We start from the raw sequence: 20,293 nt of genomic DNA on the forward strand, positions 1-20,293 counted from the left end.
GTACATTGCTGTGTCATAGGCTATGTACAGTTTAGGATAAAGGTTGGTATGTAAATTACTATGTCTGTATGTCATAGCCAGTCTATTGCTGTAGGTTGGTGTGTACATTGCTGTCATAAGCATTGTATACTCTAGGTTGGTAGATTGTACACAGGTACTCAATGTAGTTTTTCTTTCTTTTTTGTATTTTCTATTTTTATAAGGCATTAAAGTAATCTGGCTAGCCTCCACTCTAGGTTGGTAGCTATGTAGTCAAAAGCACCGATTAGTTGGGTACCTTAAAAGGTTTCAATTTTGTTGACTAGTCAGCGTCTAAGCTGCCCTCACCTAGGCACAAGGGCAGTTTAGTCATTTATTATTATTATATATATTTAAAAACTATACAAAGGGAGGAGGGTTAATTCTAAATGATTATGGTTTTTTATGTGTGTTCGTTTGTTTTTTATGATGTTAAGGGCTGAAAGTGATATATATATATATATATATATATATATGTGTGTGTGTGTGTGTGTGTGTGTGTGTGTGTGTGTGTGTGTGTGTGTGATTTCTTTTTGTATATATGTGTGATTTTTTGTAAATTTTTCTATAAAAGCTTGAAAGCATGTTTTTAGTATTACTAATTACGTAATATGTTATTTATACATGTGTTACTGTGATTTTTTTCTGTAAAAGGCAGAAAGTATGTTTTTTGTGTGTGTATATATATATATATATTTTGATTATGCTATGAATAAAATATGTTTGTGTGTGTTACAATCATTTTTTTTTGAAAGGTTGAAAGCATATTTTGTTGATTATACTGAATATTTTATGAATAATTGAAAATATATATATTTATATTCTGGTTATATATTTTGTAAAAGCATGTGTAATTGTGTACTTTTTTTTATGAAAACATCTTATTACCAAAAGAATTAAACATATTTTTATGTATATATATATATATATATAATTTTTTAATTAGGGTACTAACTAGTCTCGCCTAGTCCTCATCTAATCTTTTTAGGCAACTACTGTAACACCCCAAAATTTCAAAGTTGCGAACCTTTCAGAAAACAGACTAGAAAAAATCTCTTTCCTTTCAGAGCTTGTTTATGAAATCAACGGAAGACTATTCTTTTATTGAATTTAGAAAGGCAAGCTGATAACTTTGGGCACATTAGTTAAAAGAACCAAAAAGTACAAAATTCGGATATCCAAAGGAAAACTCGTGACAAAACCCAAAAATGTCTAGGACGTGAGCTAAGAGCAGGAAAAAGGAAATCTTGAAGCCATCGCGCCATCGCCCGTAGTGTACCTAATCATCACCTGTACTCATAGAATGTGTTAGTTTCACGAAAAACTAGTAGGTGCACAAGAGAGACTACAGAAAACTGAATTAAGTACATTTAATTCAGCATGCTACGCAGTTTAAAGCAGATCTACAATTAAACATGTAAGCCATATCAAAGCAAGAAAGCCGTTCAAAACAGGTAAGCAGTTCAAAGCAAGTAAGCAGTGCAACTGTCAAACGCAGCATGACGATTCATTTGATCGTAAGTTGTGAACTACCACGCAACAAGGTTGTTTTCGTTCATTGAACGGGGTCTCTACATTTAATCATTATGAGGTCATCGTTTGTCACTCTCACTATTTCTAACAAGCTCTTTGTCCTGAACAACCTTAATTTATTCCCATCTCCGAAGGCCTTATGCGGCCAACTGTCACCTGTTATGACTCACTTAAGGCGTCATACTTTCTCAGAAAAGCCTATCCTTCCATAGAAGGTCCAAAATATGATCATGATCTAAAATCAATAAAGATCTGATTCTCACATCTGAGTCCTGCATAAAATCATGCTAAAACAGAAAACCAAATTTATAGATTCATAATTGGCTATCAATATCAATCTCAGAAGATTATCACAGCTCACCATAACTTTTTATGGTAATCAAAGTCACAAGTTTCACGTCGGATCGCTTGGTCTGAGAAATGTACGACCTCATAAGGAATTACCGCCCTAGATAGTATACCTGGTCTTGGACAATACACTTCCTCATAGGAGTTCACCGTCTTTGTGGCTACCCGCTCTTGGATAGTGTACATCCTTACAGAGAATCTACCACTCTAGTCGATTACCAGATCTTCATCATACGTAACCTTGCAGAGAATCCTTTGGGAAACCCGATCCTCAACAAATGCCATATCTAATAAAAATTATTGTGATACACACATCAACACAAATGACCGCTCTGAGGGTCGATAGCCACTATTATAATTAACAAGATCAACGTTGGATTACCTGGTCTGGGAAATGTACAACCTCACAAGGAATTACCGCCCTAGATGGTATACCTGGTCTTGGACCATACACCTCCTCATAGGAGTTCACCGCCTTTGCGGCTACCAGCTCGTGGATAATGTACATCATCACAGAGAATCTACCACTCTAGCCGGTTATCAGATCTTGATCATACATACACTCGCAGATAATCCTTTGGAGATCAGGTCCTCAACAGATATCATAGACAATGATACATGCATCAGTACAATCGATTGCTCCGAACAATTGACAACTCTTGGGGTCAGTAGCCACCAATATGGGTACAAACATGTATATTAGCAATATGCATCGTATCACTTCACATGGTAAAACAAATCACAAGATCACATATTTCGCCAATAAGGTTCCATGAACATTTATCGCATGCTTTCAACATTTCTTATCACGTGGCATTTCAATCACATCATACCGAAGCATATAATACTATACATCATATCATTGCCACAAGGAATATTGCATTCCTCAAATAAGACCTCAAAGCATGCATAAACAAAGCATGAGTTTTATACACATCAGAACACACAAATTACATAATATGAATCAACTAAACATCAACATATATAACTCCTACGTAGTTCAATAAATTTACGTAGGATTCAAGTTATATGTGCAAATATTCAGATAATTGCATCATTCATATGCATTCACGATTCTTATCTCAAGGCACATCGCATTCGACCTTTCTAGCGTGAAGCTCACGCACATATCTTCAAGACATTTTAGTCCAATATTCATTATACTTATCAATCATGTTATACAGGTGTGATATATTCACACAAACAATCATAATGCAATCTTCTGTAATACAACTATGTAGGCGTGACGTGTCATTTACCTGCATAAGCATCATAATCATACAAATCTCGGAGGCACCAAAGTCATACGTAATTTCATCGATAAGCTTTTACTTGACAAAAAATACGTATTCAAAACACATGAAAGTCTTATGAGCAATCAACCAGTGTGAACAAACTTTATGTTTTGATATTACTGGCCTGCGGTTACGTGAAGACAAAACGTAAAAACAACTGAGACTAGTTTGAGCGTCTGTTATTTTATGTATTTTCAATAACCCAAATAGCTAGTTGAGTCTGCTCCTAAGGGGACGACTTTAGCTGAGAGATGATTCCCCAAAGGCAGGTACTTGGCAACGGATGCATCCAACTTCTGCAGAAGTCCATGGGATCTACCTCCTAGGATAATGTCTGGTAGTCCCTTCCCCTAACTCCAATGACTGGGGAGGCCGGATCTTTGCCCGTGGGGTGGTTATTAATAACCTGTCCATTGGAGTGTGTACCAATCCATCATCTCCCTTGACAGAAACAAGAAGCGAATGAGTGCGTTAGGTGTTGCTTAACTAACAACCCATTCTATGCTGTGGTCTTTCAACTACTCGAGCATCTAGCCTGCGAAGGCGATCAATCACCATTTTATGTGATTACAGCATTTTGCATTTAGCACTATTCGAGGTCGCACGACCGTCTCATCCGATCATCGCAGTACTAACGTGTAGTGCACGACTACAAGTACTCTAGGATGAAAGGGGTATAGTTCCTTAATAGGAACCTCAACAAAAGTGTTTCACAAAGATGTAATGTTTCTCAAACTTTACTTTTGACATTCTTTATCTTTAGAAACAGCCAACAGCTTGTGCCAACATTTGGCATGCGATTTCTAGAATCTCATCCGCTATCGTGGTATCTATATGTCTCGCATGACTCAATACGGATCTCGATAGACGAGATACGGGTTTCTCAACAGAATCCCCGCTAAGAAGTTCGCTCAAGTTAACTTTACAGGATTGCTTGCTCGAAAAGCCAGGATCCCTGCTAAGGATCCCTCTCCTTAGATGAGGATTTATCATTAAGCTCTCGACTCAACTCTTGTCGCAAGAGGGAGAGCGGTAAATGCCTCTTGCATCCTCTACGAGGATGCCTTTATAGCACATGCAATGAGCGAAAAGCCTGAGTGTCATCTGCAATGGCAAGACAGTAACGAAACATTTGCAAAAGCAAGAGCCTGGGCGCAAAGCGCGACGACAAAGTAAAAACATGACAGAAATTAAAGGACAAGGATCGCGAAACCACGTCCTTGAGTTAAATGCGTACTCGTATAAATATATATATATATATGTTGATTTAATTGCCCTTTTTAGTTAATTGAACTCAATTCAATTGTCCAAGTCCTCCGTGCAATCTTCCCCTACCTTGGGGAATTACAAGCTTGTTGTCGCCTGCGAGTGTAAACGATTTACGGCTTGGGTCGCGGAGCGCGAGAGTGATCCGTCGTACAAGCTGCAAAAGCGGCAGTCTTAGTAAGCTAACACTAAAAACAAAAGGTCGGGGGCACTGCCGCTGACCTAACGTGAAGGAAACAGAGGCAAGGGCATCGTGCCCTTGCGCACCTGCTATAAGCGCAAGAAGCAGGGGCAACGTGCCTCCGATGAACCTACTTTACAAGCAAGAAACAGGGACAGGGGCTGCGAGCCCCTGCTGACCTGCTGTCAGCGAGAAACAGGGAGGCAGGGGGCTACACCCCTGCCTAAAGAAGACAACGAGGGAGTCTTCGCCCTGCCTGCCGAAAGAGCAAAGAGGCAGGAGCGAGGCCCTTGCCCGCAAGCCACTAAGGTGGAGGTAGGGGGCTTCGTCCCTGCCTGTCGAATATGCAAAGAGGCAGGGGCTCGGCCTCTGCCTGACGAACACGTAAACAGGCAGGGGCGAAGCCTCTGCCTGACGCCATAAAAGATGGAGCAGGGAGGGGGCTCGACCCCTCCCTTGACCAAAAGAGGGAGGAAGGGGGGTCTCGGCCCCTTCCCAATGAAACACGAAAGCAGGTTGGGGGTCGACTCCTTCCCTGCGCAATAGACAAGCAGGGAGACGACAGGGGTTGGCCCCTGCCGACCCATCCAAACATAGGGAGGTGGCAGGGGCTCCACCCCCTACCCACCCAACGAGAAAAAGAGAGGGAGACGACGATAGGGCTCGGCCCCTGCCGTCGTTTTCGAACTCAGGGAGGTGACAGGGGCTCAACCCTTGCCAACCTATCGAGAACCAAAAGAAAGGAGGTGGCAGGGGTTCGGCCCCTGCCAACCTGCCTGAACAAGAGGCAGGCAGGGGGCCTTGCCACCCTGCCGACCAAGGCACAAGGGCCACCCGGGAGCCTTCTGCCAGAAAGGAGGCGACGCAGGTGGCAACCCTGCCGCCTGCTGGAGCTAGCTGACGACATGTCATCACCCTTGTCGTCCCTCCGAAGAGAAGACACATGTGACTGGGGTTTGGCCCCTGCCGGCATGCCGACCCGACGTAGGCGGCAACCCTGCCGCCTGTCGGAAAAAGAAGGGCGAAGAAGATGAAGACAGACGAGGAGGGGGAAAAGGGAGGCAGGAGGTCGGCGACCTCCTGCCGGCTTCTCCAACAAGAAAACAGCGAGAGAGGGAGTTACCTCGGAAGGCGACAACAATGGGAGAGTCTAGGGATGGCTCAGGAGATGGCGACGGCAGCAGGACCTCATTCAATGGGAGAAAGGGGGCGGGGACCCCTGCCTTGCTGTCTTTAGAAGGCATGAGGGAGGAGGTGGTGCCTTCATTGGGTCTTGGTCGGGTCCGGATCCGACCCGAATCCAAGTTTTTTTTACCAGGTTTTACAACTACCGACTAGGCACCACCTAGTGCTTTTGACTACATAGGTTGGTAGATAGTACATGGTACTCAATGTAATTTTTCTTTCTTTTTTGTATTTTCATTTTTGTTTTCTATTTTTCATGAGGACATTAAGGTCATTTGGCTAGCCTCTAGTTAGCTGTTAGAGAGCATCTAACAGCTAGTTCAACTAGCTGTTACAACTGGCCATTAGATGCTCCCTGACAGCTTGTTCTCAGATGTATATATAGGAGGCTAAATGCCTCATTGTAATATGCTTTCTAATCATTTTGCGAAATAACAAATAAAATTTTTTTATTTCTATTTGTGTTTGTCAGTGCTCTTTGTGGACTTTTGGGGTTTCTTGATTACTTGATATTCATTCTTACATGGTATTAGAGTCAAGGTTCACTTGGCGTTGCTTTGGTGATCCTTATTTGTAATTCTCTTGCTTGTGGTTCATTGTTTGGCATGAAATTTTGTTAGTGGCACCCTCTTTGTTGCAGACTTAGATATTGAGCTGATTTTAAGAGTTGGAGACTCATATTGGTGGTTTTTTTTCATGGCTATCTCTTTGGCGTGGAACTTGAAAGATTTGATCTCTTCAAGTATTCATCAAAGCTCTCCATCATGGGTGATAGGTGTTAAAAATATAAAACTGTAATATATATATAATATAATAATATATTATTTATTTTTCTTTTTCTTCATTTGTTTTATTTTTATTTTTGTCTAGTTCATTTTGAACTAGACTATTTATCTAGTCAAGATCACATTAGATCTTGACTAGAGAAATAAATAATGTCGACTCTTTTGAGAAGAGCTCCTTAAGAGCTCTTCTCCCCTCTCTCTATTCTTGTATAAATAGGGGTGATTCCCTCTCCTTTGTAATTCAATGCTTCTTAAGCATTTTTCATGAGAACTAAAAGTTTATTATTTTATCTTGTGTTCTTCCATTTATACCCTTTTTTGGGTTGTGCTTGTAGTGTCTCCAATAGACGCTTATTGTGAACTTTTGTGCTTTTGTGGAAGACCACCATTTCATTACAATAAGGTCGTGGCCTTTCAAGCTAAACTCCTCTAGCTTTGTGGTGTGGGCTTCCACTATGGAACATCACATAAATGGAAGAGGCCTTTGGGAGTAAATTGATGGGACTAAACGTCAACCACAACTCAAGCTTACCAAAGTTGAAGGTGGTGAGACTAAAGATTTGGAAGGAAAATATAGATCCAAGGCCATTCTTGAATATGAGAAAAATCTGAAATGAAACATGGGGCATTCTAAAATTGTGACTTAGATCATGAATAGTGTGGAGGTGGCTATTTTTTCAAAGTTTGGTAAATTTAGAAATGCAAATAAAGCTTGGGACTTCTTCAAGGGTATATTTACCCATAAAACCTTGCCGATATATTCCATCTCCAAACCACCAAGCAGGGATAAATGAATGAGTATTCAGGAGTATTATGGTGTTTTGTCTTAAATATAGGATGAATTGGCTCTATTATAGCCAAAGTGGGAGACTCTTAGAAATGTTGAACCCCATTAGGTAGTGGCCTTAAATAAAGGGAACCGTATTGTTTTTTCCATATGAAGATATTAGTTGAATCCAATTTGCTGGGAACAAGTTCAGTCAAGAACAATGAATTAAAAGAAGTGGAGAAGTGTTATTGTTGGAAGCAATGGATAACTCGACAATGGTGAAATGGCCTGGCAATAAAATGTATTGAGAGAGGAAAAGAACTGAAATAGGACTAGCAATAGGTTACATGGCCTGACGCTAGTGATGGCGTCACCTATATGGCCAGTGGTGTCATTATCCCCTTTTCTGAAATGAGAATAGAAAGAGAATGTAGAAGAAGAAGGGATTAGTGGGATGATTGGAAAATGATTTAGATAAAGAGATGAAAGAGAGACTAAAAGATTAAAAAAAGGATAAACTGAAAAGAGGAAAGAAGAGGCTTTCTTTAAGAACCAATAATTTAATTGTCACAATCTCGCAAGAGTTTAATCCTCTGATACCATATTAGTTTTGAGAACAAGGGAGGGTGAGAAGGAACACACTATGCGACCCAAAAAGAAGAAGCTACCGACAAGGTGCTCCATGATCTTATTTGTAGAGTAACATTACTTAGCTAGTAAGTTACCGTTTTACTTGGCTAGCAAGAAACATCAATTCATCCTTAACTACTTGTACAAGTTCCTAAGCTGTATTAACTTAAGAGGAGATGTCTCCCATATATTGTTGTAACTCTCTCATTTTAGAATGAAGTTTCTCTTGGAGTGCCTTCTCTCTTCTCTCTTGTTCTTCTTCTGTTTTCTTTGATACATACAAATTTATAGGTAGATATCGGCGTGAAGTATGCATGTAATTGCATCCTTTTCCTTTCACATGTTTCCTAAAATCCTAAAAATATGGATTTTGTACTGTGAAATATGCTGATATATGTGATGAATACATATACATTTGGAGGCCTCAAAATCAAAAGGGCGTGGAAAAACATTCCACCTGCCCCATGCTACTGGGGTCAGAGCATAAGCCAGTTGATGAATTGCTTTAATAGATCAAATATTGTTATTCATGATACTTTAATCTGATTCAATATCATCGGTATTCAATTAATCCAATCCCGTCATCCCTTGCCATTCTTCTTGCATATCTTTCTGAGATATTGTGTTTCATGTAGCCATCTTTTATACCTTGTTCATGCCTCCTTATGATGGCTGTCCTAGCAGGGCTTGACCTTTCCTTTTTTCACTAATTTTGGATATTGACATGGTCATGTGGTTGGAATAATAGTTGGTCTTAAGGGCTACCCTTGAGGCAAAATCCCGTAGGGCTTTTATACCAGTGCCATGAGATGCATCTTCTCAGATGCCTAGCCTGTTGAGTTCATGTGATTTTCTGTGTTACTTCACCTGTTTAAGGCTAATCCTTAATGGTCCTCCATGTCTGGATTTGGGTTCTCAAGTATTCTGCAAGCCTCTGTAAAATGAGGAAAATTTGATCAAACATAACCTAGATTCCAAACTCTAGTCAAATGTAAATTTATTAATCCTCTCTTGATCCATGGTCTCAGGTTAAAGATGAGTCAGTAGTCAAATTTTCCCCTTTTGAAGGTTATCACAAACAGGAAGCATTTCTAATTTTTTTGTTTTTACTAATTTCTAATTTAAATTTCTTTTATGTCTGATCCTACTTCACTACACCACCAAAGATATTACGATAACCTTAGTACACATCTTTCAACCTGGATCATGCAATTTGCATGTTTTCTATTGACGCTTGATATTTTATTCAAAATTGACCACTAACTTGCATCTAAACGCGCATGGATTACTCTGAATATGAAGCATACTTAATCTTAGACTATAAATGTTTTCTTTTTTTTTCTCCTGATGACACTGATCATCTGCTGTAATGCCAAGTTGGACTTTTATTCATTATCATGCTTTCATTGTTCCTGCAGTTTTTAGTGCTTAAGTTTTGCTATTAATTCAGATTGTGATTTTTATTTGAAGGTCTTAGTGCATGGTTCTGCAGAAGCTACAGAGCATTTGAAACAGCATTGCTTGAAAAATGTGTGCTCTCATGTGTATGCTCCACAGATTGATGAAACCATTGATGTCACCTCTGACTTGTCCGCTTACAAGGTAATCCTCAGGAGTTTCCATGAACATGCATCTAAGCTTTTATACAGTTGCTGTGTTTTCTTTATGTCCACAGAAAGAAAGAGTATGGTGTGGATATACAAAAAAAAGTGGGCAAGAGAAACTCAATTGAGAAAATGGAATTTCTTCATTGAATTTATAAAAAGAAAGACCAACTCAAAAAGATTCTTGATGTTTGGGCATGTCAAAATCCTCATTAATTTGATTATCTTATTGTACCTTGTTATCTCATCACTCACATCAAAGTTACACTTCAAAATTTCTTTATTCTTTATGGATTCTTAGTTTCCAGTTAATTTAGTATTGGAGTTATTTGTAGACTATGTCACCTGGGTACGGGTGTGGGTAAGGATGGTACGACATGGCAATTCCAAAAAATGTGGGTACGGGGACATGGTTATATATATATATCACATAAATACAAAATAAATTCAAAATAAACTGAATATAATCTAAATATGTATGCTATATCTAAAATATATATTATATACTGAAAATATAAAGTTATAATCTGAAAATATAATTATAAATTAGAAATTAAATACAAACTTGTATCTACGGAGGGTAAAATGGCGTGTCCGGTCGTCGACACAGTACAGAGGGCAAAATGGAGTGTCCAGGTACCATAGTTTGTGGAGTGTTTTGTCTGTAGAAATTCATAGCTTTTGTCTTCTATCTCAATAATTTTATATTCTGTTCAGCTTTTAATGTTTGTCTTTGCTATATTGCTGCAGATCCAGCTTTCTGAAAGGGTCATGAGTAATGTTCTGTTCAAGAAGGTATATATATATATATATATTTGTCGCGCTTGAATACCTCATTTGAAAGCAATAGTTCAGCTCACTACGTTTAGAAGCAACTCTCTCATATCCGATTGTTTGTCTTTGAATTTATGCTACTTGTCTTTGGGAATTGAATTGCCATGTAGAATGATTTATTAAATCGATTTGTTCAAAAACTTCTACTTGCTCTTCAATGTGGATTTGGCCCGACATGGAGAACCTTGCTGACTGTGCTATAACATTTCCTGGACCTTTCTTCAGTTCATATGCCATGATTGTTTTCTTGAGTGATTGATGCACAATCTTATGGGAATGATAAGCAGCACTAAGGTTTGTGGTGTATTATTGGGAAACTAACTATTGTTAATCTGGCTAGGCCCTAGAGTCAAAGCTCCTCTTGTGAGTACTAACTGCTGCTGAAATTGCATGAAATCAGCACTACCTTCCTAGATTTGGGGATAGAGAATTTAATGAAACAAACTTTTAAACACCTAACTTTTTTTTTTACTACATCTGCAAATTACTTAAAGAGTTTTTGATGTTTTTTTCTCTTTCCTTTTTTTGAGTTGGTGATAAGAAATTGGTCTACAGGATCTTATATTTCTTTAAGTTAGACCTCACCATGGTATTTGTCAATGTTGTTGATATAGTATCAGGCCTTGAATCAATTTGAAAACGATTCAGGTGAATCGGCCGATTCGGATTTGAAGCTGAATCAAACTGAATCGGCCAACTTTCAACCAGAAAATGTCACGTGTTACAAAAATAATATTTAAAAATATTAAAATAATATTTTAAAACATTTTTAACCATTTTTAAAATTTTTTAGAGAAGAAGCTGAATCAGCCTTGTACCATATCGATTTCTGGCCAATATGATACAAATCGGCCAATTCAGGCTAATTTGCACCGATATTGACAACATTGGTATTTGTGACCATAGTTCAGGTACAATTGTGGGTGTCCATAGGTTGGTTTGCCAAACTTGGCTGTATTTGTTGGGTTGGGTCCAATAGTGCACCTGGTTCTCAATGAATACATGCTGGCATACACTATAATCAGATGATAACTCATTTGGGTCTGCATTGCCTGGTTCTAACTGTGCTTTGTTACTCCTTCGATGTGGTCTAAACTCTAAAGTTTAAACCTTGACCTGATCGGTGCAAATTCATCATTTTCCTTTGGAACCTTTTCTTAATAATGGATTCCCATATATTTAGCTTCATTTATTTCCTCATGTTACTGCATTATATATATTTACATATATACACATAGTATTTAGTTATATGTATATAGGTGTGTATATCTAGCTTCATTTGTTTCCATATAATCGTACTAGACATCAGCATGTGTGTGTGTATTTCTTTCTATCATTAGTTTAGTTCCATTTGTTTCTTATTATTGTATTATATGTCTGCATGTGTGTGTTGACTTGTGTGTTTCCTTCTATAATTAGTTTGAGTGATGTCTTTCTCACTCTTTCATGATGGCTCATTAATCCTTGGCCTTCTCTTCATTGAAAGTGACTACATCCTTTTATTTTGGTGATGTCCAAGTCTTCCATTCATGCTCCAGCATCTCAATAATGTGATTTATTGTAACGACCCTAACTCATACCCATGAGAAAGTGACAACATTTTTTTTGTTTCTCAAGTGCGGAAACATTCCCAGAAACCCGGGGCCTTTACAGTTTAAACACAACCACCACGCAGGGATCTTATACTCATCTTCCAAACTAAACCAACTTTATTAATTAAAGTGCATAGAGTCTAAGACATAAGCAAATAAAATATAAATAAAACAAAAAGAAGAGCCATGCTGTCCCCAAAAAAGTCTCTCAAGAAGTTGCATAACCCTCGTAGCTCCTCGCAAAGCAAATCCTTTCACTGAGTCTCAGAAACTATAAAAACACAAAAGTAAGGGTGTCAGAATACAAAGAATTCTGTGTACAAATCCATCTAGTAAAACAAATAAGTAAAAAGAACACAAATGATATATTTATAATTCAAATAATCACTTAAGCAATAAGGAACATCAATTAAGCATTAAAGACAATTATCATGCAATAGAAAACACATATCATGCAATCACCTATATATCACAAGAGAACAAGTAAATATGCATGATCTAATGTATAATAGGAATATGCATGATTTCAATGTACAAGCATGAATAAATTATTATTTTTTTGCAGATTTTTTTTATATGCATGCCTTTATTAAATACACACCAACTTTAGTTTCTCTTTTTATTACTGCTGCCCACAGATACTCAAAATATGTGAAATTTCTTGAGGTCAAGTGAGTCCCCAATGAAAAGATGTCATTCACGACTGGGTCTGGATCTCAGGATCCAGACCCAATTCGTTTTATTTATTTAAACACATGCTCATTAATGGCATGTTGTAATTTTAGTATATTATGTAATGGTTATTTTCGTACCCCAATTATTGTACGTGTATACTTAATGTAAAGCAAAAACCGCAGACCTTATTGGGGTTTTCTTCTGCAGCCATCAGAGCCTCTCTCTCCTCTCTCGTCGTTTTCTAACATGGTATCAGAGCAGTGATCCTCTCCAACGTCTTCTTCCAAGGTATTTCTCTTTTTCTTACTCTTTCTGAATCTCTTGAATCTCTAAGCCAACGTATTCTGCAGAATATCCCTTTCCAGTCAACATATTCTCTTTCTTTTCTGCATATTTTTCCTATTTCTAAAATCTGCATCTCTACTAAAATCTGCATCTAATCTATTTCTATTTCTAAAATCTGAATCTGCATCTATTTCTTACTCGTTATCCTCCTTATTCTTTTCATATCTAATCTCATATTGTTTGACGTGATTTCATTTTCTTTTCACATCACATCCATATTGTTCCTCATTTTCTTCAGAAAAATAAGGTCAGATTTAGATCTGAGTAAAATATCAGATCCCTTTTCTTTTCGGGTTTCCTTTCTTTTTATTCCTCTTTGCATTTTTCAAAAAGAAAAACACGTTACATTCAAATAACGTGTTTTTGTTTTGCATTTCATTGACTTATCTTTATTTAGATCAGTTTACTGCATAACCTCGGTTTCTGTCTCGGGTTGGTCTGCTAAAAAAAAGTAGCTGAATTCTCTGGTTCTGACTTTTATTTCTGAATTTTATTTGTTGCTCTTTTACTTCCTTTGTTCTACTCTTTTATTTCTGAATTTTATTTGTTGCTCTTTTACTTCCTTTGCTCTACTCCGGTCTTGTTTCTCATTCTGTCTTGCTTTCGCCTTCAATCGCCTATGGATTCTTTTTCTGCTTCTCAATCATGCCTTTCTTAGCCAACTTGTATCTGAAAAACTGAACAACTCCAATTTTCTCACCTGGAAGAGAGAAATCATTCCATTTATAAGAAGTTAGGACTTTTTTGGACATCTAGATTGCTCAGTTTTTGTTCCTCCAGAGTTCATATCACGAGATGCCAATACTGGGGAGGGTGACACTTCCATTACTTTTGTCAGAAATCCAGAATATATATCCTGGATGAAGCGAGATCAGGCTTTGGTTACCTGTGACAATTCCAGATGACTGCACAACTATGCAGTTATGGCATCGCCTTGTTCAGACGTATTCTCAAGTTTCTCAGGTTAGATTTTTATTTTTAAAGAAAGTTTCAAATGTTGAGAAATGACTCCATGACTGTCATGGAGTATTTAAACAAAATGAAAACTATCATAGATCAGTTGGCTATTGTGGGTTGCGCGGTCAGTGACAAAGATATGGTGCAACAAACTTTGAGGGGGTTAGGACCCGATTATCATATGATGGTTACTTCCTTGTTGTGTTTACTAGACTTGCCTACATTTGAAGATCTTCGTGTTAAGTTCTTACAGTATGAGATGACTTTGAAAGGATTCTCTGAAGGTAATCACAACCCCATTGGAGCACACGATGTTCTTGCCACAAGAGTTAACTATGGTCGAGGATGTGGCAGGTATGAATCTCGAGAAAGGGGAGGTCAAGAGCGGAATGGACAAGGAGCTCGTGGAATATTACCTACTCCCAATATGCCTCCTAATCTGCAAAGGCAAAGAACAATACCTACCTGCTTTCTCTACAACAAAAGGGGGCACATAAAGGCAAATTGCTGGTTTAACCCGCAAAATAGAAGAAAGCAATTGAAGACAAGAAATGAAACAGATACATTGAAGAATAGTGGAGAAGTCGAAGAACTGTTATTATCTGCCTTTGTTGAATTGAATATCAAACAGAATGATTAAGGCACTTGGTATGTTGATTCTGGTGCAGCCACTCATGTCACTAGTGATGCTGGTAAGCTCCTAAATCTTGTTCTTTATATTGGTAGAAATAGTACAGTCACTGGAATGGGTCTTACCATCATATTTCGCAAATTGAAAATTCTGTAATTCCTATGTCCACCTCTTCTCTTGCTCTTTCAAATGTCATTCATGCTCCTAATATCAAGAAAAATATTGTTTCTGTCTCTAAGCTTGTAGATAACATTAATGCTTCAATTGAGTTTATTCCTTTTTCTGTTTGTGTTAAGGACCTTCACACGAGGGAAATGTTCGCTGAAAGAAAACGTCAAGGGAATATGTATGTGTTCCAAGAGAATCCTTCCTCTCGTGTTCAGCCTGTTGACTCCATCTTGAAGCTCACATCATCATCTTCAGTTCCTCCTGACAGTGTTTTTAATCTTTCTGAATGTATTCAGCCAAATCTTTGTCATGGTCATCTGGGTCATTGTAGTAGTCGCTTTATTGATAAGCTTGTTTCAAGTAGTCTTATTCCCAAGTCAAGTATGAATTTAAGTGTCGATAATAAAAATTGTTTTAGTTGTCTTCAGTGTAAGAGTCATGTTCTTCCATTTCATTCCATTAATAAAAGAGCTTCAAGACCATTTGAAATTATATGTTTTGATGTTTGGGGTTTGACTCCAGTTCCTTCCATGTCTGGCACTAGATATTATCTCATCTTTGTTGACTGCTATTCTCGATATACATGGATCTTCTTTACAACAACAACAACAACAACAACTACGCCTTCATCCCAAAACAATTGGAGTCGGCGATATGAACCAAAAAAGAAAATCATTCTGGGTCTTCCACATGAATCCTTCTCCTCCAATCATTTCTATCCAATGCCATGTCCTCGGTGAGGTTCAAAGCATTCATATCCTTTCCTGTCATCTCCATCCATATCTTCCTAGGCCTACCTCGACCTCTTTTAACTAATATATTTTCCCATTTCTCCATCCTTCTAACTGGAGCATCATTAGGCCTTCGCCAAATATGTCCATACCACCGTAAACGATTCTCTCTCATCTTATTTTCAATGGGTGCAATGCCTACCTTCTTACGTATCTCCTTGTTTCGAATCTTATCTTTTATTGTATTTCCACACATCCATCTAAGCATACACATCTCAACTACACTCATTTTTTTAATATGATGTCTCTTGGCAGCCCAACATTCCGTACCATATAGTAAAGTGGGCCTAATAGTCGTCCTATAAAACTTTCCCTTCAACCACAATGACATTCTACGATCGCACAACACTCCAGTTGTACTTTTCCATTTCATCCACCCAACCTTTATCCTTTGATTTACATCTCCATCAATTTCTCCATACTTTTGAATGATAGATCCCAAATATTTGAAACAATCGTCCACCGGTATTTCTTGCTCACCAAGCTTCACTACACTCCCATCACTATTTCGTTGCTTACTAAACGGACATTCCATATATTCTGTTTTACTCTTACTCAACTTAAAACTTCTTGCTTCTAATGTCTGTCTCCATAATTCTAACTTAGCATTAACCCCAACTCTAGATTCATCAATCAAAACAATATCATCAGCAAACAACATACACCACGACCTAAGTCACACGGACTCGGCTAAGGAGGCGCTGCACCCGAGTCGACACGCCCCGACACGGTTGCAGACACGGTTGCGGCTTCGGACTCTGCCTGGACTCGGTCAATGAGTCGAGGCCGAGTCCGTCAACATTTTGGACTCGGTCAACTTTGACCGAGTCCAAAAATGTCCGTTTTGATTTTTAAAATACGTTTTGGATCCGGGTCGGGTCGGGTCTGGACCCGATCCAGATCCAAATTTCATCTGCAGCCAAACCCTAAAAGGGGTTTATCGACAGGGGGAGGGGCTTACCCTCTCGATTTTGCCTCTCCCCCTCAGCCCCTGCAACTTTCTCCTACACCCACGTCGGTGATCCAGACTCCGACGACGGTATGCACAGGTGCCAGCCACTGTCTCCCCCTCCGTCAACACTCAACATGTATGTCGACCCTCCTGCACCCTCTGCTCGCAGCCTCCCTCTTGCACCCTCTGCTCGCAAAAGAGGGGCTTGGCCCCTCCTCGTTTCGCCTATGTCTGCTAGGCCCCTCCCCCCCCCCCCCCCTCGCAGAAGAGGGGCTCACCCCCCTCCCTATTAGAATTCCTGTAGAAATCAAAGACGAGAGAGAGAGAGAGCTCTAATATTGTTGAGAATCGGCAACCTGTTTCCTTCACTCAGTCTGCGCTAATACATCATTAGCCTTAATAGGGTTACAATAATTCACACGTGGACAAAAATGTCCCTGTATTAGTAACTCATTACATTAAAATACAAAGCCTGGGAATGGATATGGATCCTTTATTGAATGGATCCATATCCAGCCCATATTCTAATACCCTCCCTCAAGTTGTGCATGAGAGTGAACCATGTGCAACTTGTTCTTCAGATACCAGAAACGTTGACTTGTAAGACCTTTTGTAAACATATCAGCAATTTGGTCTTCTTAAGGCACATAAACTGGTCCAATCTCTTTGTCTGCTATCTTTTGTCTGATGAAATGTTGATCGATCTCAATATGCTTAGTTCGACTGTGATGAATGGGATTGAATGCAATTTGTATAGAACTTTTATTATCACACATAAGTGTCGAATTTGAGATATCCTCCCCCATTTCTGTAAGTAGATGCCTAATCCAGGTCACATCTGCAGTGGTGGCTGCCATAGATCTATATTCTGCCTCTGTGCTAGACCTTGCCACAACCTTCTGTTTTCTGCTACTCCATGAGACAAGATTTCTTCCAATAAAAACACAGTATCCTGAAACAGACCTCCTCTCATCTGGATCCCCTGCCCAGTCTGCATCTGTATAGGACAATATGTTATGTTTTGGTGACTTCCATGAAGATTGAATATATATAAGTCCATCGCCTACTGTTCCTTTTAGATAGCGAAGGATGCGTTTGAGACCAGTCTTTGGTTCATGCATAAACTGAGATACTTGATTAACAGAATATATAATGTCTGGTCTAGTAAAAGTAAGATATTGCAGCATACCCACTAAACTGCGATACTTGACTGCATCAGGATATAACTCACCATCACAAATACTGAGCTTTTGGTTGACAACACTGGGTGTAGGTAGAGGTTTACAATCTGTCATTCCTGCTTTAGCCAGAAGATCAAAAGTGTATTTGTGTTGAGTCAATGACATTTTGTTATCTTGTCTGTCCACCTCTACACCAAGAAAATATCTTAGTTCCCCAAGGTCTTTCATTTTGAACTGCATACTCAGTAAAACTTTAATTCATTGAATGTGGTCTGGAGCATTACCAGTGATCACAATGTCATCAACATATATGAGTAAGAACACAAGGGTGGTATCATTCCTGTATATAAACAGAGAATGATCTAGTTGGGAACGAAAGAAACCATGTTTCTGAATCTCTAAGGAGAAGCTTTCGAACCATGACCTGGAAGCTTGCTTCAAACCAAAGAAGGCTCTGGTTAACTTGCATACATACTCTTTTGGGTCTCCCTTTGTATAACCTTGAGGCTGCTCCATGTAGACCTCTTCCTTTAAATTTCCATGAAGAAATGCATTTTTAACATCAAGTTGACTAAGGGTCCAGCCATGTTCAATTGCTAAGCCAAGTATAATGCGAATAGTTCCCATTTTCACCACTGGGCTGAATGTCTCATCGTAATCCTGACCATATTCTTGAGTGAAACCCTTGGCAACGAGACGTGCCTTGTACCGTTCAATGCTACCATCCGGTTTATATTTAATTTTATATACCCATTTGAAACCAACAACATTCTTATCTGGAGGACGACCAACTATCTCCCATGTTTGACACTCATGAAGTGCCTCGATCTCCTGATTCATCGCTTCAATCCATTTGTTGCATTGGACAGCTTGATGAAAACCAAGTGGTTCATTATGTTTCTCAATCTTGGATAAAAAAATTTGAAAGTCCATAGAAAAGTTGTCATAACTAACCCATTTTTCAATAGGATGTCTTATCCTGCCTGATCTTCTTGGTGCTTCTTTGTTATCAGGCAATGCAACGTGTTCTTCAGCAGGTACATTTGTTTGTTTTCTGGGTCTCCTGGTATACACATTACCTTTGTATCTCAGACATGCTGTTTGTGATGCATCATCTGAATCTGTCTCACCATGTATGCCTTCAAGGATCAAAATAGTATCTCCGACAGTATGTGAAATAAGTTCAGCACTAAGCCATGGATCATACCAATTGCCAACTGCGTCACCATGTTCTCGATTGTGATTTGCTTTACTTTTCAGAAAACTATTTTCATCAAAAACAACATTTCTGGAAATTCTAATCTTCTTATTAGCAGGGTCATAACACCTGTAGCCCTTATGTTCATCTGCATAACCAACAAATTGGCATATGGAGGCTTTGTCCTGAAATTTAGTTCTCATGGATATATCAATGTGTACATAGCATGTGCATCCAAAAACTCGTAACTCATCATAATCAGGATGTGCACCAAAGAGAACGTAATAAGGAGACTGATTTTCAAGGATAGGCATAGGAAGACGATTTATCACATGAGTGACAGTGTGAAAAGCTTCTGTCCAAAGACTAATGGGCAAGTTACAATCATGCATCATACTCATTGCACTTTCCACAATATGTCTATGTTTACGTTCAGCAATTTCATTTTGTTGTGGAGTGTACGGGCAAGAAACTCTACGATGTATCCCATTATCTTGGAGAAAATCTAATTTTTTTTGGAGGAATACTGACCACTTCCATCACATTGGAGAATTTGAATGTTTTGGGAGAATTGAGCTTTAACATAGGCATGAAAATGACGGAAGATGGAAAAAACCTCTGATTTGTGTTTCATAAAGAATATCCAGGTAAAACGAGAGAAACTGTCAATAAATGATACATAATATTTGCTTCCAGAAGAGGAAGGATTGGGGGTTGGGCCCCAAACATCAGAACATATTATTTCAAAGGGCATGGAGGCTCTTTTATTTATTTGATGAAAAGGAAGTACATGACTTTTGCAGACCTGACAACTGGGACACATTTTATCCTTCAATGAAGATGAAACATACTCTGAAAGAAAACCATTGGATACTAACTTTTCAATAAAGACTTGACTACAATGACCAAGACAAGAATGCCAGAGATCTGACTTATTACATTTGGATATACTTAAGACGCTTTTGGAGACATGATCAGACTTGGGCTTCAGGACACTGGAGGTTGAATCTTCATTGAAGACATACATGTTTCCACGTCGCTCTCCTTTAGCGAACATCTCCTTCGTTTGGAAATCCTTGACAAAGACAGAAGTAAGAGTAAATTCCACAGATGAATTGGTAGAGTCAACAAGCTTAGAAACAAAGATAATATTTTTCTTTATATTTGGCGCATGAACAACATCAGATAAAGGAATAGATGACTCAGACAAAGGAATGAGGACATTGCTAATGTTTGAAATAGGGTGGTGAGTCCCATCTCCAGTTACAATATTAGATTTACCAATATAAGGAGTCAAGGTAGAAAACTTACCTGCATTGCCAGTGACATGAGCTGCTGCCCCAGAGTCAACATAC

At 38.7% G+C, this 20,293-nt stretch overlaps 1 protein-coding gene across 1 annotated transcript in view; it reads left to right on the plus strand.

Annotated features, from left to right (window-relative positions):
* The window catches only part of CPSF100 (cleavage and polyadenylation specificity factor 100), an 88,759-nt gene that overhangs the window by 50,873 nt on the left and 17,593 nt on the right, over positions 1–20,293 (plus strand). The window contains exons 14-15 of the mRNA XM_089991481.1: positions 9,481–9,612; positions 10,365–10,409. Coding sequence (XP_089847607.1) covers positions 9,481–9,612; positions 10,365–10,409 — 177 coding nt within the window. The remainder of the gene's footprint in view (positions 1–9,480; positions 9,613–10,364; positions 10,410–20,293) is intronic.

This window comes from Nuphar pumila, chromosome 16, assembly GCF_984573655.1.
Source record: "Nuphar pumila chromosome 16, dmNupPumi1.hap1.1, whole genome shotgun sequence".
Lineage (NCBI taxonomy): Eukaryota > Viridiplantae > Streptophyta > Magnoliopsida > Nymphaeales > Nymphaeaceae > Nuphar > Nuphar pumila.